The 22,641-nt window shown below is 44.6% G+C and overlaps 1 protein-coding gene across 3 annotated transcripts in view; it reads right to left on the reverse strand.

Moving 5' to 3' along the window:
- Window positions 1-22,641, reverse strand: part of LOC139584227 (neuroplastin-like) — a 73,756-nt gene that overhangs the window by 25,261 nt on the left and 25,854 nt on the right. For 2 of the 3 annotated variants that reach the window (XM_071415832.1, XM_071415831.1), the window contains exons 1-3: window positions 13,456-13,855; window positions 8,477-8,651; window positions 1,524-1,618 (exon numbers count right to left, since the gene is read on the reverse strand). In XM_071415832.1, the coding sequence (XP_071271933.1) occupies window positions 1,524-1,618; window positions 8,477-8,651; window positions 13,456-13,840 (655 nt within the window). In that variant the 5' untranslated portion in view covers window positions 13,841-13,855. Of the gene's footprint in view, window positions 1-1,523; window positions 1,619-8,476; window positions 8,652-13,455; window positions 13,856-22,641 lie in introns of those variants that run through there. The other variant, XM_071415833.1, reaches the window with a different exon arrangement.

Genomic DNA, 22,641 nt, shown 5'->3' on the forward strand with positions numbered 1-22,641 from the left:
ATTCAACACTGGTTGGGAGTCGTAGCCTGCTGTAGTCTACCTTTAATCTTGATGGAGTCTTTGGCAGAAGGAGGGCATATCCAAGGGGACTCTACTGTGGCATATCGAAGGGCCTCTACTGTGGCATATCGAAGGGCCTCTACTGTGTCATATCGAAGGGCCTCTACTGTGGCATATCGAAGGGTCTCTACTGTGGCATATCGAAGGGCCTCTACTGTGGCATATCGAAGGGCCTCTACTGTGTCATATCGAAGGGCCTCTACTGTGTCATATCGAAGGGCCTCTATTGTGTCATATCGAAGGGCCTCTACTGTGGCATATCGAAGGGTCTCTACTGTGGCATATCGAAGGGCCTCTACTGTGGCATATCGAAGGGCCTCTACTGTGTCATATCGAAGGGCCTCTACTGTGTCATATCGAAGGGCCTCTACTGTGGCATATCGAAGGGTCTCTACTGTGGCATATCGAAGGGCCTCTACTGTGGCATATCGAAGGGCCTCTACTGTGTCATATCGAAGGGCCTCTACTGTGTCATATCAAAGGGCCTCTATTGTGTCATATCAAAGGGCCTCTACTGTGTCATATCAAAGGGCCTCTATTGTGTCATATCGAAGGGCCTCTATTGTGTCATATCGAAGGGCCTCTACTGTGGCATATCGAAGGGCCTCTACTGTGGCATATCAAAGGGCCTCTATTGTGTCATATCAAAGGGCCTCTATTGTGTAATATCCAAGGGCCTCTAATGTGTCCTATCAAAGGGTCTCTACTGTGTCATATCCAAGGGGACTCTACTGTGTCATAGCAACGGGCCTCTACTGTGTCATATCGAAGGGCCTCTATTGTGTCATATCAAAGGGCCTCTATTGTGTCATATCAAAGGGCCTCTACTGTGTCATATCAAAGGGCCTCTACTGTGTCATATCAAAGGGCCTCTACTGTGTCATATCAAAGGGCCTCTACTGTGTCATATCAAAGGGCCTCTACTGTGTCCTATCAAAGGGCCTCTACTGTGTCATATCAAAGGGCCTCTACTGTGTCCTATCAAAGGTCCTCTACTGTGTCATATCAAAGGGCCTCTACTGTGTCATATCAAAGGGCCTCTACTGTGTCATATCAAAGGGCCTCTATTGTATCATAGCAACGGGCCTCTACTGTGTCATATCAAAGGGCCTCTATTGTGTCATAGCAACGGGCCTCTACTGTGTCATATCAAAGGGCCTCTACTGTGTCCTATCAAAGGGCAGTATCAAATCCGTACTTCCATTACCATTCACCACTGGTTTGGAGTCGTTCTTTTCATCTCAGTGGTGGTGTAGGCAGGGGGGGTCCTATCGAAGGTGTTATTTCTAGGACGATATGACAGTGCTGTTTAAAGATGACACATACATGTGGCCATAGGCAGTCTATTAGATCATCATAGCATCCTTGAATGATTCATGTGAATGATTCATGTGAATGATTCATCAGTCTAGAATCCATCAGTCATTACTATTCAACACTGGTGGGTGGGAGTCGTACTGTACCTTTAATCTCGATGGTGGCGTTAGCAGCCGGAGCCATATTAAAGGTGTAGACACACATGTACTCTCCTGCATCCTCTCCTCTGGGCTTCTTCAGGCTGTATTTACACAAAACAAACACCACAAGACAATCAATCCTCTAGTCTGAACAGTGTTTAGTTTAACAGTGTTCAGTTCTACAGTGTTTAGTTCTACAGTGTTCTGTTCTACAGTGTTCTGTTCTACAGTGTTCTGTTCTACAGTGTTCTGTTCTACAGTATTTAGTTCTACTGTGTTCAGTTCTACAGTATTTAGTTCTACTGTGTTCAGTTCTACAGTATTTAGTTCTACAGTGTTCTGTTCTACAGTGTTCAGTTCTACAGTATTTAGTTCTACAGTGTTCTGTTCTACAGTGTTCAGTTCTAGTGTTGTGTTCTACAGCAATTAGTTCTACAGTGTTCTGTTCTACAGTGTTCAGTTCTACAGTGTTCTGTTCTACAGTGTTCTGTTCTACAGTGTTCTGTTCTACAGTGTTTAGTTCTACGGTGTTCAGTTCTACAGCAATTAGTTCTACAGTGTTCTGTTCTACAGTGTTCAGTTCTAGTGTTGTGTTCTACAGCACTTAGTTCTACAGTGTTCTGTTCTACAGTGTTCAGTTCTACAGTGTTCTGTTCTACAGTGTTCTGTTCTACCGTGCTCAGTTCTACAGTATTTAGTTCTACTGTGTTTAGTTCTACAGTATTTAGTTATACAGTGTTTAGTTCTACTGTATTTAGTTCTACACTGTTTAGTTCTACACTGTTTAATTCTAATTCCTGTGTCCCAATAATCGCTCCTTTTTTTGGAAATGTGCAAGGAAACAATTATCGTCGCTGTCTGATGAAAACCTCTTATCTCTAAAACAGATCATCCATGTTTTCACATTAATGAACATACAATTATAAAACTTATTCTGAATAAATATTCTTGGTCCTAGTGTCATGACATGTTCAAAGTAGAGTGGAGTTATTGCTTTCAATACATGTAAACAATTGGCAGAAATGGAGATCTCCCAATTTAGCCCAACACATATACAATCCAATGCTTGTGTATCTGTAGGGCAGGTTGTATATGTGTAGGGCAGATTGTATATGTGTAGGGCAGATTGTATATCTTTAGGGCAGATTGTATATCTGTAGGGCAGATTGTATATGTAGGGGGCAGATTGTATATCAGTAGGGGGCAGATTGTATATGTGTAGGGCAGATTGTATATCTGTAGGGCAGATTGTATATCTGTAGGGGGCAGATTGTATATGTGTAGGGCAGATTGTATATCTGTAGGGGGCAGATTGTATATGTCACGATCTTCGTCGGGCGAAAGAGAGGAGGACCAAGATGCAGCGTGGTGAGTATTCATTTTAATAGAATACTTGAACAAAACAAAAACAAAAAACAACAAACAAACGACGACGAAACAGTCCCGAAACGTGAACACAAGTACACATAAAACAGGAACAATAACCCACAACCCACAATACAAAACAGGGTACCAGAATTTGGTTCCCAATCAGAGACAACGAGAAACACCTGCCTCTGATTGAGAACCATATCAGGCCAAACACATAGAAACAGACAAACTAGACATACAACATAGAATGCCCACTCATATCACACCCTGACCAAACAAAACATAGAAACAAACAACGCAAACTATGGTCAGGGTGTGACAGTATATCTGTAGGGGGCAGATTGTATATCTGTAGGGCAGATTGTATATCTGTAGGGTAGATTGTATATCTGTAGGGCAGATTGTATATCAGTAAGGCAGATTGTATATCTGTAGGGCAGATTGTATATCTGTAGGGCAGATTGTATATCAGTAGGGCAGACTGTATATGTGTAGGGCAGAATGTATATCTGTAGGGCAGATTGTATATCAGTAGGGCAGATTGTATATCTGTAGGGCAGACTGTATATGTGTAGGGCAGATTGTATATGTGTAGGGCAGATTGTATATCTGTAGGGCAGATTGTATATCTGTAGGGCAGATTGTATATCAGTAGGGCAGATTGTATATCTGTAGGGCAGATTGTATATGTGTAGGGCAGATTGTATATCTGTAGGGCAGATTGTATATCTGTAGGGCAGATTGTATATCTGTAGGGTAGATTGTATATGTGTAGGGCAGATTGTATATCTGTAGGGCAGATTGTATATCTGTAGGGCAGATTGTATATCTGTAGGGCAGGTTGTATATCTGTAGGGCAGATTGTATATCTGTAGGGCAGATTGTATAACTGTAGGGGGTAGATTGTATATCTGTAGGGCAGATTGTATATCTGTAGGGTAGATTGTATATCTGTAGGGCAGATTGTATATCTGTAGGGGGTAGATTGTATATCTGTAGGGGGCAGATTGTATATCTGTAGGGCAGATTGTATATCTGTAGGGCAGATTGTATATCTGTAGGGCAGATTGTATAACTGTAGGGCAGATTGTATAACTGTAGGGCAGGTTGTATATCTGTAGGGAAGATTGTATATCTGTAGGGCAGATTGTATAACTGTAGGGGGTAGATTGTATATCTGTAGGGGGTAGATTGTATATCTGTAGGGGGCAGATTGTATATCTGTAGGGCAGATTGTATATCTGTAGGGCAGATTGTATATCTGTAGGGCAGATTGTATATCTGTAGGGCAGATTGTATATCTGTAGGGGAGATTGTATATCTGTAGGGCAGATTGTATATCTGTAGGGGGCAGATTGTATATCTGTAGGGGGCAGATTGTATATCTGTAGGGGGCAGATTGTATATCTGTAGGGCAGATTGTATATCTGTAGGGCAGATTGTATATCTGTAGGGCAGATTGTATAACTGTAGGGCAGGTTGTATATCTGTAGGGCAGATTGTATAACTGTAGGGGGTAGATTGTATATCTGTAGGGGGTAGATTGTATATCTGTAGGGGGCAGATTGTATATCTGTAGGGCAGATTGTATATCTGTAGGGCAGATTGTATATCTGTAGGGCAGATTGTATAACTGTAGGGGGTAGATTGTATATCTGTAGGGCAGATTGTATATCTGTAGGGCAGATTGTATATCTGTAGGGGGTAGATTGTATATCTGTAGGGGGCAGATTGTATATCTGTAGGGCAGATTGTATATCTGTAGGGCAGATTGTATATCTGTAGGGCAGATTGTATATCAGTAGGGGGCAGATTGTATATGTGTAGGGCAGATTGTATATCTGTAGGGCAGATTGTATATCTGTAGGGGGCAGATTGTATATGTGTAGGGCAGATTGTATATCTGTAGGGGGCAGATTGTATATGTCACGATCTTCGTCGGGCGAAAGAGAGGAGGACCAAGATGTAGCGTGGTGAGTATTCATTTTAATAGAATACTTGAACAAAACAAAAACAAAAAACAACAAACAAACGACGACGAAACAGTCCCGAAACGTGAACACAAGTACACATAAAACAGGAACAATAACCCACAACCCACAATACAAAACAGGCTACCAGAATTTGGTTCCCAATCAGAGACAACGAGAAACACCTGCCTCTGATTGAGAACCATATCAGGCCAAACACATAGAAACAGACAAACTAGACATACAACATAGAATGCCCACTCATATCACACCCTGACCAAACAAAACATAGAAACAAACAACGCAAACTATGGTCAGGGTGTGACAGTATATCTGTAGGGGGCAGATTGTATATCTGTAGGGCAGATTGTATATCTGTAGGGCAGATTGTATAACTGTAGGGGGTAGATTGTATATCTGTAGGGCAGATTGTATATCTGTAGGGCAGATTGTATATCTGTAGGGGGTAGATTGTATATCTGTAGGGCAGATTGTATATCTGTAGGGCAGATTGTATATCTGTAGGGCAGATTGTATATCTGTAGGGGTAGATTGTATATCTGTAGGGCAGATTGTATAACTGTAGGGGGTAGATTGTATATCTGTAGGGCAGATTGTATATCTGTAGGGCAGATTGTATATCTGTAGGGGGTAGATTGTATATCTGTAGGGGGCAGATTGTATATGTGTAGGGCAGGTTGTATATCTGTAGGGGGTAGATTGTATATCTGTAGGGCAGATTGTATATGTGTAGGGCAGATTGTATATGTGTAGGGCAGGTTGTATATCTGTAGGGGGTAGATTGTATATCTGTAGGGGGCAGATTGTATATCTGTAGGGCAGATTGTATATCTGTAGGGGGCAGATTGTATATCTGTAGGGGAGATTGTATATCAGTAGGGCAGATTGTACAAGTGTAGGGCAGATTGTACAAGTGTACACTTCAGGAGAAAGGAAGACACGGAGTGTAGATGAGGTTTGGGTTGATGGGATTGGTGAAGGTTAGGGCCAGGGTTCTGGGTGTTAGATGGGGCTCAGGTTGATGGGATTGGTTAAGGTTAGGGCCAGGGTTCTGGGTGTTAGATGGGGTTCAGGTTGATGGGATTGGTTAAGGTTAGGGCCAGGGTTCTGGGTGTTAGATGGGGTTCGGGTTGAGGGGATTGGTTAAGGTCAGGGCCAGGGTTCTGGGTGTTAGATGGGGTTCAGGTTGATGGGATTGGTTTAGGTTAGGGCCAGGGTTCTGGGTGTTAGATGGGGTTCAGGTTGATGGGATTGGTTAAGGTTAGGGCCAGGGTTCTGGGTGTTAGATGGGGTTCGGGTTGATGGGATTGGTGAAGGTTAGGGCCAGGGTTCTGGGAGTTAGATGAGGTTCGGGTTGATGGGATTGGTTAAGGTTAGGGCCAGGGTTCTGGGTGTTAGATGGGGTTCGGGTTGATGGGATAGGTTAAGGTTAGGGCCAGGGTTCTGGGTGTTAGATGAGGTTCGGGTTGATGGGATTGGTGAAGGTTAGGGCCAGGGTTCTGGGTGTTAGATGGGGTTCAGGTTGATGGGATTGGTTAAGGTTAGGGCCAGGGTTCTGGGTGTTAGATGGGGTTCGGGTTGAGGGGATTGGTTAAGTTTAGGGCCAGGGTTCTGGGTGTTAGATGAGGTTCGGGTTGATGGGATTGGTTTAGGTTAGGGCCAGGGTTCTGGGTGTTAGATGGGGTTCAGGTTGATGGGATTGGTTAAGGTTAGGGCCAGGGTTCTGGGTGTTAGATGAGGTTCGGGTTGATGGGATTGGTTTAGGTTAGGGCCAGGGTTCTGGGTGTTAGATGGGGTTCGGGTTGATGGGATTGGTTAAGGTTAGGGCCAGGGTTCTGGGTGTTAGATGGGGTTCGGGTTGATGGGATTGGTTAAGGTTAGGGCCAGGGTTCTGGGTGTTAGATGGGGTTCGGGTTGATGGGATTGGTGAAGGTTAGGGCCAGGGTTCTGGGTGTTAGATGGGGTTCGGGTTGATGGGATTGGTTTAAGGTTAGTGCCAGGGTTCTGGGTGTTAGATGAGGTTCGGGTTGATGGGATTGGTGAAGGTTAGGGCCAGGGTTCTGGGTGTTAGATGAGGTTCGGGTTGATGGGATTGGTTTAAGGTTAGGGCCAGGGTTCTGGGTGTTAGATGAGGTTCGGGTTGATGGGATTGGTTTAGGTTAGGGCCAGGGTTCTGGGTGTTAGATGGGGTTCGGGTTGATGGGATTGGTTAAGGTTAGGGCCAGGGTTCTGGGTGTTAGATGGGGTTCGGGTTGATGGGATTGGTTAAGGTTAGGGCCAGGGTTCTGGGTGTTAGATGGGGTTCGGGTTGATGGGATTGGTGAAGGTTAGGGCCAGGGTTCTGGGTGTTAGATGGGGTTCGGGTTGATGGGATTGGTTAAGGTTAGGGCCAGGGTTCTGGGTGTTAGATGAGGTTCGGGTTGATAGGATTGGTGAAGGTTAGGGCCAGGGTTCTGGGTGTTAGATGGGGTTCGGGTTGATGGGATTGGTTTAAGGTTAGTGCCAGGGTTCTGGGTGTTAGATGAGGTTCGGGTTGATGGGATTGGTGAAGGTTAGGGCCAGGGTTCTGGGTGTTAGATGAGGTTCGGGTTGATGGGATTGGTGAAGGTTAGGGCCAGGGTTCTGGGTGTTAGATGGGGTTCGGGTTGATGGGATTGGTGAAGGTTAGGGCCAGGGTTCTGGGTGTTAGATGAGGTTCGGGTTGATGGGATTGGTTAAGGTTAGGGCCAGGGTTCTGGGTGTTAGATGAGGTTCGGGTTGATGGGATTGGTTTAGGTTAGGGCCAGGGTTCTGGGTGTTAGATGAGGTTCGGGTTGATGGGATTGGTGAAGGTTAGGGCCAGGGTTCTGGGTGTTAGATGAGGTTCGGGTTGATGGGATTGGTTAAGGTTAGGGCCAGGGTTCTGGGTGTTAGATGAGGTTCGGGTTGATGGGATTGGTGAAGGTTAGGGCCAGGGTTCTGGGTGTTAGATGAGGTTCGGGTTGATGGGATTGGTTAAGGTTAGGGCCAGGGTTCTGGGTGTTAGATGGGGTTCGGGTTGATGGGATTGGTGAAGGTTAGGGCCAGGGTTCTGGGTGTTAGATGAGGTTCGGGTTGATGGGATTGGTGAAGGTTAGGGCCAGGGTTCTGGGTGTTAGATGAGGTTCGGGTTGATGGGATTGGTTAAGGTTAGGGCCAGGGTTCTGGGTGTTAGATGGGGTTCGGGTTGATGGGATTGGTGAAGGTTAGGGCCAGGGTTCTGGGTGTTAGATGGGGTTCGGGTTGATAGGATTGGTGAAGGTTAGGGCCAGGGTTCTGGGTGTTAGATGGGGTTCGGGTTGATGGGATTGGTGAAGGTTACGGCCAGGGTTCTGGGTGTTAGATGGGGTTCAGGTTGATGGGATTGGTGAAGGTTAGGGCCAGGGTTCTGGGTGTTAGATGAGGTTCGGGTTGATGGGATTGGTTAAAGTTAGGGCCAGGGTTCTGGGTGTTAGATGGGGTTCAGGTTGATGGGATTGGTGAAGGTTAGGGCCAGGGTTCTGGGTGTTAGATGGGGTTCAGGTTGATGGGATTGGTGAAGGTTAGGGCCAGGGTTCTGGGTGTTAGATGGGGACATACTAGTACTCGGTGTTGGCCCTCTGTCCGCGGGTCTCTTTGATCTCCTCCCCATTCTTCATCCAGAAGCTCTCGGTGTGGGTGCTGTGGGCTGAAGTTAGGTTGCACTGCAGGGTGAGGGGCAGGCTGTGGTGACCAACTGGCAGCGTGATATGGTCCGACGAGTCGATTGACGGCTCTGAAACAACCAATAAGACACTTCCAATAGTCAATTCCATTTCAATATAGTCAATTCAGGAAATAAACTGGAAATAAACAAATTCCTTGAAAAACAATGAGGGGAATTGGAATTAGAATTTCAGTGGAGAGAAGGTTCTGAAACACCAATAAGACATCGGGGTTGGGGTCAGTTCCATTTCAAATCAGTCGGGGTCAGTTCCATTTCAAATCAGTCGGGGTCAGTTCCATTTCAAATCAGTCGGGGTCAGTTCCATTTCAAATCAGTCGGGGTCAGTTCCATTTCAAATCAGTCGGGGTCAGTTCCATTTCAAATCAGTCGGGGTCAGTTCCATTTCAAATCAGTCGGGGTCAGTTCCATTTCAAATCAGTCGTGGTCAGTTCCATTTCAAATCCGTCGGGGTCAATTCCACCTCAAATGGTTTCTTCTTCTTGTTCTCCTTTTCAATGTAGATCATTTAAAATCACTTAAAAAGCAATGAGGACAATTCAATTGGAATTTCAGTGTACTTCCCGAATTGACTGAATTGAAATGGAATTGACCCCCAGCCCTGATAGAGACATCACACAGGCTTGTGTTGTGACAGCTGGGTGATGTTTTCTCTTAGTATTCTAACCTGTGTTGTGACAGCTGGGTGATGTTCTATCTTAGTATTCTAACCTGTGTTGTGACAGCTGGGTGATGTTATCTCTTAGTATTCTAACCTGTGTTGTGACAGCTGGGTGATGTTCTCTCTTAGTATTCTAACCTGTGTTGTGACAGCTGGGTGATGTTCTCTCTTAGTTTTCTAACCTGTGTTGTGACAGCTGGGTGATGTTCTCTCTTAGTATTCTAACCTGTGTTGTGACAGCTGGGTGATGTTCTCTCTTAGTATTCTAACCTGTGTTGTGACAGCTGGGTGATGTTCTCTGCTAGTATTCTAACCTGTGTTGTGACAGCTGGGTGATGTTCTCTCTTAGTATTCTAACCTGTGTTGTGACAGCTGGGTGATGTTCTATCTTAGTATTCTAACCTGTGTTGTGACAGCTGGGTGATGTTCTCTCTTAGTATTCTAACCTGTGTTGTGACAGCTGGGTGATGTTCTCTCTTAGTATTCTAACCTGTGTTGTGACAACTGGGTGATGTTATCTCTTAGTATTCTAACCTGTGTTGTGACAGCTGGGTGATGTTCTCTCTTAGTATTCTAACCTGTGTTGTGACAGCTGGGTGATGTTCTCTCTTAGTATTCTAACCTGTGTTGTGACAGCTGGGTGATGTTCTCTCTTAGTATTCTAACCTGTGTGGGTTTGAGGTGGTGCGTCGGGACGATGTGAACAAACACTTCATATATTGGCATAGAACGCTGATTAGAAAGAACATAGATAACCACAGGAAATGTTAAGACTGTGTGATGATACATCTGCTGAGCTTTTCTGTATCAATATTCTTGCGATTGAATACAACATTTTAGTTTTCAAACAATTATCAGTACATTATGCATGTACTGTAGCACATACATACTTACCTCATACTACTAAAGGACCCTGTAGTTCATGCTGGGACAAGCATAATGAGTAGGCTATAAACAGATGTAGGATCTTAATTTGAGCCAGTTTGCCACAGCAGGAAAATAATCCTGTAGCAACAGGAAATGTGAATTATTATGTGGATAATAATTATTGGACATTTTTGTAGTGGGTTTAATAAATGTTTTCTTAAGGGAAAATCAAGTAAAAAATGTCACAGTGGAAATTACAAACTTCAGAAGCCTTTTTAAACCTCAAAAACACTACAAGTTTTAAATGTCCTGCAGTTCCGGAAAGTTCTCCTGCAACAGGGTGATCAAATTCAGATCCTAAATCTTTATTAGTACATTCCCATACCAGATCCGTACATATACACATACACTCTGGATGTCTATAAATAGCCCAGGCCTATACCTCCAATGATTTCATAGGCATTCAGGAATTCAGCTTAGAAGCTTGTAGAGTTAACATTGTCAAGTAGGGGTTCGAGGTTAACGGTCAGGGGTCTGGGTAGTGATTTAAAGCCGGGGTTTGCTAGGTTTCTAACAGGAGGACAATATACAGGACATGTCTCTATATATATATGACTCTGTCCAAACCCATGTTGAGCGTAGTTCACTTTACAGCTCATACTGAAAGCTGGTGACGAATTAAAATGTTAACTCAATTCAAAGAAATCTGAAAGACAACAAAAGAAAAGGGAATTCAACAAGAAATACATGTGAGATGATGGGTAGATAAAAAAAAAAAACTAGTTTAGACAAAGTAGAAAATTGAGGAAGTTAAAGATCTCTGGGTTAGTTAGTGTACATGGCGGGAGGGGTCTCTGCAGAGCACTGTGGTCTTATGGGACAGATTAGAGGAAGCTGACGCCTTATTTCTTCATTTCCATGGCTTCTGGTAGGTGATGGCTTCTGTGAGGAAACTGGTGGTCCTAGGGGACTGAGGTACACAGAATACACAGGGAGAGCTAGTTGAGCTGCCTAGAGACTGAGGTACACAGAATACACAGGGAGAGCTAGTTGAGCTGCCTAGGGACTGAGGTACACAGAAAACACAGGGAGAGCTAGTTGAGCTGCCTAGAGACTGAGGTACACAGAATACACAGGGAGAGCTAGTTGAGCTGCCTAGGGACTGAGGTACACAGAATACACAGGGAGAGCTAGTTGAGCTGCCTAGGGACTGAGGTATACAGAATACACAGGGAGAGCTAGTTGAGCTGCCTAGAGACTGAGGTACACAGAATACACAGGGAGAGCTAGTTGAGCTGCCTAGTGACTGAGGTACACAGAATACACAGGGAGAGCTAGTTGAGCTGCCTAGGGACTGAGGTATACAGAATACACAGGGAGAGCTAGTTGAGCTGCCTAGGGACTGAGGTACACAGAATACACAGGGAGAGCTAGTTGAGCTGCCTAGAGACTGAGGTACACAGAATACACAGGGAGAGCTAGTTGAGCTGCCTAGTGACTGAGGTACACAGAATACACAGGGAGAGCTAGTTGAGCTGCCTAGGGACTGAGGTACACAGAATACACAGGGAGAGCTAGTTGAGCTGCCTAGGGACTGAGGTACACAGAATACACAGGGAGAGCTAGTTGAGCTGCCTAGGGACTGAGGTACACAGAATACACAGGGAGAGCTAGTTGAGCTGCCTAGGGGACTGAGGTACACAGAATACACAGGGAGAGCTAGTTGAGCTGCCTAGGGACTGAGGTACACAGAATACACAGGGAGAGCTAGTTGAGCTGCCTAGGGACTGAGGTACACAGAATACACAGGGAGATCAAAGAAGTGTTATTCCTTCATTTCCATGACGTATGGTAGGTGATGGCTTCTACGAGGGAACTGGTGGTCCTGGAGATCTCGGAAGGGGACTGAAGTACACATGATACACATGGATTCTTATTTGAGCTGCCTATGGACTGAGGTAGAGGTAGAGGTAGTTGAGCTGTCTAGGGACTGAGGTAGAGGTAGAGGTAGTTGAGCTGTCTAGGGACTGAGGTAGAGGTAGAGTTAGTTGAGCTGTCTAGGGACTGAGGTAGAGGTAGAGTTAGTTGAGCTGTCTAGGGACTGAGGTAGAGTTAGAGTTAGTTGAGCTGTCTAAGGACTGAGGTGGAGGTAGACTTAGTTGAGCTGTCTAGGGACTGAGGTAGAGTTAGTTGAGCTGTCTAGGGACTGAGGTAGAGGTAGAGGTAGTTGAGCTGCCTAGGGACTGAGGTAAATGTAGAGGTAGTTGAGCTGTCTAGGGACTGAGGTAGAGTTAGTTGAGCTGTCTAGGGACTGAGGTAGAGGTAGAGGTAGTTGAACTGTCTAGGGACTGAGGTAGAGGTAGTTAAGCTGTCTAGGGACTGAGATAGAGGTAGAGTTAGTTGAACTGTCTAGGGACTGAGGTAGAGGTAGAGGTAGTTGAGCTGTCTAGGGACTGAGGTAGAGGTAGAGGTAGAGGTAGTTGAGCTGTCTAGGGACTGAGATAGAGGTAGAGTTAGTTGAGCTGTCTAGGGACTGAGATAGAGGTAGAGTTAGTTGAGCTGTCTAGGGACTGAGATAGAGGTAGAGTTAGTTGAGCTGTCTAGGGACTGAGGTAGAGGTAGAGGTAGTTGAGCTGTCTAGGGACTGAGGTAGAGGTAGAGGTAGTTGAGCTGTCTAGGGACTGAGGTAGAGGTAGAGTTAGTTGAGCTGTCTAGGGACTGAGGTAGAGGTAGAGTTAGTTGAGCTGTCTAGGGACTGAGGTAGAGGTAGAGGTAGTTGAGCTATCTAGGGACTGAGGTAGAGGTAGAGTTAGTTGAGCTGTCTAGGGACTGAGGTAGAGGTAGAGGTAGTTGAGCTATCTAGGGACTGAGGTAGAGGTAGAGTTAGTTGAGCTGTCTAGGGACTGAGGTAGAGGTAGAGGTAGTTGAGCTGTCTAGGGACTGAGGTAGGTAGAGGTAGTTGAGCTGTCTAGGGACCGAGGTAGAGTTAGTTGAGCTGTCTAGGGACTGAGGTAGAGGTAGAGGTAGTTGAGCTGCCTAGGGACTGAGGTAGAGGTGTTCAGCTGCCTAGGGACTGAGGTAGAGGTAGAGGTAGTTGAGCTGCCTAGGGACTGAGGTAGAGGTGTTCAGCTGCCTAGGGACTGAGGTAGAGGGTTCTTAATTTTCAGGATATATGGTAGGTGATGGCTTCTACGAATGAGCTGCCAATGATGGGGATTTTGGACAGGGAATATAGTCTAGGGGTCTGGGGTACACACAGAGAGCTAGTAAAGTCGCTGCCTCTCGTCCTAAGGGGGTCCGGGGTAATCTACTACTCTGACCACTCACTCTGCAACACAGTAACGGTGGCCTGTGCTCGGATCCAGGTGGTGGCAGGATTTTGGTGCAGATCATTCCTCCTTGGATCATTACTGGCCCGGCACTCGTACGTCCCGGCATCCTCCAGGCCGAGACGCGTCACGCCCAAAACGCTCACGCCGTTGGCGCCGTACGCCGTGTTGATGGAGACGCGGTGTTTACGTGCGCCGTCCCAGAGCTGGCGGAAAGAGTCGGCCCGGTTGATCTCGGCGTACCACCACTGGACCTCTGGGGTCGGGTTACCGACCACGTCACAGTACAACTCAAACGTGTCACCTGTTAGTTTGGTCTCAGACAGGGGAGACTTCACAAAGCCAGCTGTGGAGTAGTGGAGTAGGAGTAGCGGCGGAGTCATCCACAGGAGAGGAGGAGAGTAGTGTTTCCGGTATGGAGTGGTGTAGTGTGTCCACGTTGGCAGATGGAGAAGGAAAAACAGGGTGAGGGTGAAGAATGGATGAACAGGCAAGAGAATGAAAGGATGAATTAAAAGGAATCCGTTTGGAAAAAGAAAAAGAAAAGATTAGACGAATCATATTAAGAACAGAAGTTGACAGAGCAAAAAAATATGATGGTGGAAAACAATGGTCAACAGAGTTCAATAAAAAATAAGAGATTAGATGGAGAAAAGAACTAAAGCATAGCCCCTTAATACCTGTATCTGTTACATCGTCCGTTAGTACAGTCGTGGCCAAAAGTTTTGAGAATGACACAAATATTAATTTCCACAAAGTTTGCTGCTTCAGTGTCTTTAGATATTTTTGTCAGATGTTACTATGGAATACTGAAGTATAATTACAAGCATTTCTTAAGTGTCAAAGGCTTTTATTGACAATTACATGAATTTGATGCAAAGAGTCAATATTTGCAGTGTTGACCCTTCTTTTTCAAGACCTCTGCAATCCGCACTGGCATGCTGTCAATTAACTTCTGGGCCACATCCTGACTGATGGCAGCCCATTCTTGCATAATTAATGCTTGAAGTTTGTCAGAATTTGTGAGGTTTCTTGAGGATTGACCACAAGTTCTCAATGGGATTAAGGTCTGGGGAGTTTCCTGGCCATGGACCCAAAATATCGATGTTTTGTTCCCCGAGCCACTTATCACTTTTGCCTTATGGCAAGGTGCTCCATCGTGCTGGAAAAGGCATTGTTCGTCACCAAACTGTTCCTGGATGGTTGGGAGAAGTTGCTCTTGGAGGATGTGTTGGTTTATTCATGGCTGTGTTCTTAGGCAAAATTGTGAGTGAGCCCACTCCCTTGGCTGAGAAGCAACCCCACACATGAATGGTCTCAGGATGCTTTACTGTTGGCATGACACAGGACTGATGGTAGAGCTCACCTTGTCTTCTCCAGACAAGCTTTTTTCCGGATGCCCCAAACAATCGGAAAGGGGATTCATCAGAGAAAATGACTTTACCCCAGTCCTCAGCAGTCCAATCCCTGTACCTTTTGCAGAATATCAGTCTGTCCCTGATGTTTTTCCTGGAGAGAAGTGGCTTCTTTGCTGCCCTTCTTGACACCAGGCCATCCTCCAAAAGTCTTCGCCTCACTGTGCGTACAGATGCACTCACACCTGCCTGCTGCCATTCCTGAGCAAGCTCTGTACTGGTGGTGCCCCGATCACGCAGCTGAATCAACTTTAGGAAACGGTCCTGGCGCTTGCTGGACTTTCTTGGGCGCCCTGAATCCTTCTTCACAGCAATTGAACCGCTCTCCTTGAAGTTCTTGATGATCCGATAAATGGTTGATTTAGGTGCAATCTTACTGGCAGCAATATCCTTGCCTTGAAGCCCTTTTTGTGCAAAGCAATGATGACAGCACGTGTTTCCTTGCAGGTAACCATGGCTGACAGAGGAAGAACAATGATTCCAAGCACCACCCTCCTTTTGAAGCTTCCAGTCTGTTATTCGAGCTCAATCAGCATGACAGAGTGATCTCCAGACTTGTCCTCGTCAACACTCACACCTGTGTTAACGAGAGAATCACTGACATGATTTCAGCTGGTCCTTTTGTGGCAGGGCTAAAATGCAGTGGAAATGTTTTTGGGGGGATTCAGTTAATTTGCATGGCAAAGAGGGACTTTGCAATTAATTGCAATTCATCTGATCACTCTTCATAACATTCTGGAGTATATGCAAATTGCCATCATACAAACTGAGGCAGCAGACAGTGTAAAAATTAATATGTGTCATTCTCAAAACATTCTCAAGACTGTAAATGTTCTGAAGGTAGAAATATCATCTTTGGGTTAGATTGCTGTGCAAATCTAAATCCTCTATAGTCTATTAATATTAGATTAGAGAACTTTAATGTCCTCAATGACGCAATTAATTTCACAGCATACACAACATGCTGCATACACAGTATTTCACAGCATACACAACATGTTGCATACACAGTATTTCACAGCATACACAACATGTTGCATACACAGTATTTCACAGCATACACAACATGTTGCATACACAGTATTTCACAGCATACACAACATGTTTGCATACACAGTATTTCACAGCATACACAACATGTTGCATACACAGTATTTCACAGGATACACAACATGTTGCATACACAGTATTTCACAGCATACACAACATGCTGCATATACAGTATTTCACAGCATACACAACATGTTGCATACACAGTATTTCACAGCATACACAATATGTTGCATACACAGTATTTCACGACATACACAACATGTTGCATACACAGTATTTCACAGCATACACAACATGTTGCATACACAGTATTTCACAGCATACACAACATGTTGCATACACAGTATTTCACAGCATACACAACATGTTGCATACACAGTATTTCACAGCATACACATCATGTTGCATACACAGTATTTCACAGCATACACAACATGTTGCATACACAGTATTTCACGGCATACACAACATGTTGCATACACAGTATTTCACAGCATACACAACATGTTACATACACAGTATTTCACAGCATACACAACATGTTGCATATACAGTATTTCACAGCATACACAACATGTTTGCATACACAGTATTTCACAGCATACACAACATGTTGCATACACAGTATTTCACAGCATACACAACATGTTGCATACACAGTATTTCACAGCATACACAACATGAAAATGACTTTATTCTTAAAGCACCCAGAGACTTCCCAGGCATATTATATTGTGAATAAATTCTTATTATGACGTTTTCTGTTAGTAAAGCGCTTTATAAATCCTATAGAGCAGTAGCAATTGGCGGCAGGTAGCCTATCAGTTAAGAGCGTTGAGGTGACTAACCCGAAAGGTCGCTGGTTCGATTCCCCCCGAGCCGACTAGGTGACAAATGTGCCCAGGTGCCATTGAGCAAGGCACTTAACCCTAATTTGTCCTGTAAGTCGCTCTGGACAAGAGCGTCTGCTAAAACGTAAACATTGTATTGTTAGTGAAGCACCAGAGACTTCCCAGGCATATTGTGTAACTGTGAACATTCACTGGCTGCCTATCACTTGGCAGTGACCTTAGGACAATCTCTAGCTTCCATTCCTGCTATTTCTGGTAAATTGTAATCCAATATGTCCGACAATCGATATCCTCATCCCCTGACTCTGAGGATGCCTCTGCTAAACTGAGTACGTCCCAAATTGATCCCGAAATAGTGCACTACTTCTTAGGAACATTACCGTGGGCTGTGGTCAAAAATAGTGCACTACTTCTTAGGAACATTACCGTGGGCTGTGGTCAAAAATAGTGCACTACTTCTTAGGAACATGTACCATGGGCTCTACTCAAAAATAGTGCACTACTTCTTGGGAACATGACCATTGACTATGGTCAAAAATAGTGCACTAAATAGGGGATAGTAGTTCTATAGCTTGCTCTCCATCAACATGTTTTCAGCACTTTCATTTCCATGACTGATCAAAATTTGTTTCTCTCTCTCTCTCTCTCTCTCTCTCTCTCTCTCTCTCTCTCTCTCTCTCTCTCTCTCTCTCTCTCTCTCTCTCTCTCTCTCTCTCTCTCTCTCTCTCTCTCTCTCTCTCTCTCTCTCTCTCTCTCTCTCTCTCTCTCTCTCTCTCTCTCTCTCTCTCTCTCTCTCTCTCTCTCACTCTCTGTCTCACTCTCTGTCTCTCTCTCTCGTCTCTCTCTCTCGTCTCTCTCTCTCGTCTCTTTCTCTCGTCTCTTTCTCTCGTCTCTCTCTCTCTCTCGTCTCTCTCGTCTCTCTCGTCTCTCTCGTCTCTCTCGTCTCTCTCTCTCTCGTCTCTCACTCTCTGTCTCTCACTCTCTGTCTCTCACTCTCTGTCTCTCACTCTCTGTCTCTCACTCTCTGTCTCCCTCTCTCTCTCGTCTCTCTCTCGTCTCCCTCTCTTGTCTCCCTCTCTTGTCTCCCTCTCTTGTCTCCCTCTCTTGTCTCCCTCTCTTGTCTCCCTCTCTTGTCTCTCTTCTCTCTCTCTCTCGTCTCTCTCTCTCTCGTCTCTCGTCTCTCTCTCTCTCGTATCTTTCTCTCGTCTCTCTCTCTCTCTCTCGTCTCTCTCTCGTCTCCCTCTCTTGTCTCCCTCTCTTGTCTCCCTCTCTTGTCTCTCGTCTCTCTCGTCTCTCTCTCTCGTCTCTTTCTCTCGTCTCTTTCTCTCGTCTCTCTCTCTCTCGTCTCTCTCTCTCTCGTCTCTCTCTCTCGTCTCTCTCTCTCGTCTCTCTCTCTCTCGTATCTTTCTCTCGTCTCTCTCTCTCTCTCTCGTCTCTCTCTCTCTCTCGTCTCTCTCTCGTCTCTCTCTCTTTCGTCTCTCTCTCTCTCGTCTCTCTCTCGTCTCTCTCTCTCGCTCGTCTCTCTCTCTCTCGTCTATCTCTCTCTCTCTCTCTCGTCTCTCTCTCTCGTCTCTTTCTCTCTCGTCTCTCTCTCTCTCGTCTCTCTCTCTTGTCTCTCTCTCTCTCGTCTCTCTCTCTCTCGTGTCTCTGCAGCAGACATATAGTGAGCAATATGTTCGGAACATCACCAACTAAGTGGCCTTGTGGTTAGAGTGTCCGCCCTGAGATCGCAAGGTAGGGAGTTTGACCCCAACCGGTTGAGTCATACCAAAGACTGTAAAAATGGATCCCCAATGCATATTCTAATTGGCACTCAACATTAAGGAGATAGATTGTGGGTAAGGACCTGCGATAGACTAGCGTCCTATCCAGAGGATGTACTTGTACATGAAGCTTCCTAACGCTACAGGAGCCTATGAGCCGTTCTAGCTCGTACAAGGCTACTTACCTACGTTTGGAAGATCGCATCGTGATACCTATAGAATTGGAATATGTATCGGCACCGGAAAACGGAGATAATATGTTATCGTGAGATCCCTAGGGGATAGGGTGTCATCTGGAATGTAGCCTTTGTCCTTTTAATGACTTGTCTGCTCACCTACGATGCTACTCACATTTACAATACAGCCAGCCAACAACAGAGTAATACTATTACCTAACAGTAATTAGGCTATTACAATGTCTATACATCAGTGACCATCTCTGCTGGCCTTATACACAAAAGCTCAATGATTTTCATAGCAAATGTCTCTTTTCTGGCCTTTATGTTTTAGTACTATGCACTTTAGTACTTTGCTCATGAAATAAATCCGGTATTGTCATAGTGACTCAAGATTTGAACTGGTGAACTTGTCATCTTGCATTGAATCTCCTTTGGAAACAGTTTCTGCAGCCACAAATGACACTCTATTCCCTTTATGTAATAGACTAGGTGTCATTTTGGGACGCAGTATTTGTCCCTTAATGACGTTTCTGGGCTTGTGTCCGGATTGTAATGCTGCTCACATCCACAATGCAGCCAGCCAGGCAGCAAGACAGCAATAACATTACCTAATAGTAGTAATACTTTTATCCTACTATAGGATCTATAACAATATACACCATCTCTGGTAGCCTCGTACATAAAGGATCTATAACATTATACACCTTCTCTGGTAGCCTAGTACATAAAGGATCTATAACATTATACACCTTCTCTGGTAGCCTCGTACATAAAGGATCTATAACATTATACACCATCTCTGGTAGCCTCGTACATAAAGGATCTATAACATTATACACCATCTCTGGTAGCCTAGTACATAAAGGATCTATAACATTATACACCTTCTCTGGTAGCCTCGTACATAAAGGATCTATAACATTTTACACCATCTCTGGTAGCCTCGTACATAAAGGATCTAAAACATTATACACCATCTCTGGTAGCCTCGTACATAAAGGATCTAAAACATTTCACACCATCTCTGGTAGCCTCGTACATAAAGGACCTATAACATTATACACCTTCTCTGGTAGCCTCGTACATAAAGGATCTATAAATTTATACACCTTCTCTGGTAGCCTCGTACATTAAGGATCTATAACATTATACACCATCTCTGGTAGCCCCATACATAAAGGATCTATAACATTATACACCATCTCTGGTAGCCTCGTACATAAAGGATCTAAAACATTTCACACCATCTCTGGTAGCCTCGTACATAAAGGATCTATAACATTATACACCTTCTCTGGTAGCCTCGTACATAAAGGATCTATAAATTTATACACCTTCTCTGGTAGCCTCGTACATTAAGGATCTATAACATTATACACCTTCTCTGGTAGCCTCGTACATAAAGGATCTATAAATTTATACACCTTCTCTGGTAGCCTCGTACATTAAGGATCTATAACATTATACACCTTCTCTGGTAGCCTCGTACATAAAGGATCTATAAATTTATACACCATCTCTGGTAGCCTCGTACATTAAGGATCTATAACATTATACACCTTCTCTGGTAGCCTAGTACATAAAGGATCTATACATTTATACACCTTCTCTGGTAGCCTCGTACAAAAAGGATCTATAACATTATACACCATCTCTGATAGCCTCGTACAAAAAGGATCTATCATTTACATAGGCTGTAATTTCGTGTTTGTTTTTGTGCTTTGCTCGTGAGAGAGATTCATAGCCGACTGATTTTAACCAGTGACCTTGTCATCCTACATATCATCTCATGGACATCACCAAAACTCCTGTACATAAAATACTGCTTTAGCAAATTCACTCACCATACACTTAGGGTAACAAAGGTGCTATCTAAAACCTTAAAGGGTTCTCCTATGGGGACAGCCGAGGAACCCTTTTGGAAGAGTATATTGAATACAATGTATAGTATATTCTGTATTATTCTGGAGCTGGATAAAAGGGCTGATCCATATTATTAATCTGGAGCTGGATTAAAGGGCTGATCCATATTATTAATCTGGAGCTGGATTAAAGGGCTGGACTCATATTATTAATCTGGAGCTGGATTAAAGGGTTGATCCATATTATTAATCTGGAGCTGGATTAAAAGGCTGATCCATATTATTAATCTGGAGCTGGATTAAAGGGTTGATCCATATTATTAATCTGGAGCTGGATTAAAGTGCTGATCCATATTATTAATCTGGAGCTGGATAAAAGGGTTGATCCATATTATTATTCTGGAGCTGGATAAAAGGGCTGATCCATATTATTAATCTGGAGCTGGATTAAAGGGCTGATCCATATTATTAATCTGGAGCTGGATAAAAGGGCTGATCCATATTATTAATCTGGAGCTGGATAAAATGGTGATTCGTGGATGTTGCGTGCTTTGCTTGTGAGAGGAATACTATCTGTCATAGCGACTCAGGATGTGAACCAATCACCTTGTCATCACTTGGAGTAATTTCTCTACTGATGCTGCACATCATCCTCCATTAGAAACACAGACAACATGCACACAAAAAAAACACATAAATAACATGATCAATAGTTCACTGAGTATCCAGTTAACTAGCTCGTCAAACACTACGGTAGTAGGCGAAACTAGCTCGTCAAATACTACGGTAGTAGGCGAAACTAGCTCGTCAAATACTACGGTAGTAGGCGAAACTAGCTCGTCAAACACTACGGTAGTAGGCGAAACTAGCTCGTCAAATACTACGGTAGTAGGCGAAACTAGCTCGTCAAATACTACGGTAGTAGGCGAAACTAGCTCGTCAAATACTACGGTAGTAGGCGAAACTAGCTCGTCAAATACTACGGTAGTAGGCGAAACTAGCTCGTCAAATACTACGGTAGTAGGCGAAACTAGCTCGTCAAACACTACGGTAGTGGGCGAAACTAGCTCGTCAAACACTACGGTAGTGGGCGAAACTAGCTCGTCAAACACTACGGTAGTGGGCGAAACTAGCTCGTCAAACACTACGGTAGTAGGAGAAACTAGCTCGTCAAATACTACGGTAGTGGGCGAAACTAGCTCGTCAAACACTACGGTAGTAGGAGAAACTAGCTCGTCAAACACTACGGTAGTAGGAGAAACTAGCTCGTCAAACACTACGGTAGTAGGCGAAACTAGCTCGTCAAACACTACGGTAGTAGGAGAAACTAGCTCGTCAAACACTACGGTGGTAGGCGAAACTAGCTCGTCAAATACTACGGTGGTAGGCGAAACTAGCTCGTCAAATACTACGGTAGTAGGCGAAACTAGCTCGTCAAACACTACGGTAGTAGGCGAAACTAGCTCGTCAAACACTACGGTAGTAGGCGAAACTAGCTCGTCAAACACTACGGTAGTAGGCGAAACTAGCTCGTCAAACACTACGGTAGTAGGCGAAACTAGCTCGTCAAACACTACGGTAGTAGGCGAAACTAGCTCGTCAAACACTACGGTAGTAGGCGAAACTAGCTCGTCAAACACTACGGTAGTAGGCGAAACTAGCTCGTCAAACACTACGGTAGTAGGAGAAACTAGCTCGTCAAACACTACGGTAGTAGGCGAAACTAGCTCGTCAAATACTACGGTAGTAGGAGAAACTAGCTCGTCAAACACTACGGTAGTAGGCGAAACTAGCTCGTCAAACACTACGGTAGTAGGCGAAACTAGCTCGTCAAACACTACGGTAGTAGGAGAAACTAGCTCGTCAAACACTACGGTAGTAGGCGAAACTAGCTCGTCAAACACTACGGTAGTAGGAGAAACTAGCTCGTCAAATACTACGGTAGTAGGCGAAACTAGCTCGTCAAACACTACGGTAGTAGGCGAAACTAGCTCGTCAAACACTACGGTAGTAGGCGAAACTAGCTCGTCAAACACTACGGTAGTAGGAGAAACTAGCTCG

This window comes from Salvelinus alpinus, chromosome 9, assembly GCF_045679555.1.
Source record: "Salvelinus alpinus chromosome 9, SLU_Salpinus.1, whole genome shotgun sequence".
NCBI classification, from domain to species: domain Eukaryota; kingdom Metazoa; phylum Chordata; class Actinopteri; order Salmoniformes; family Salmonidae; genus Salvelinus; species Salvelinus alpinus.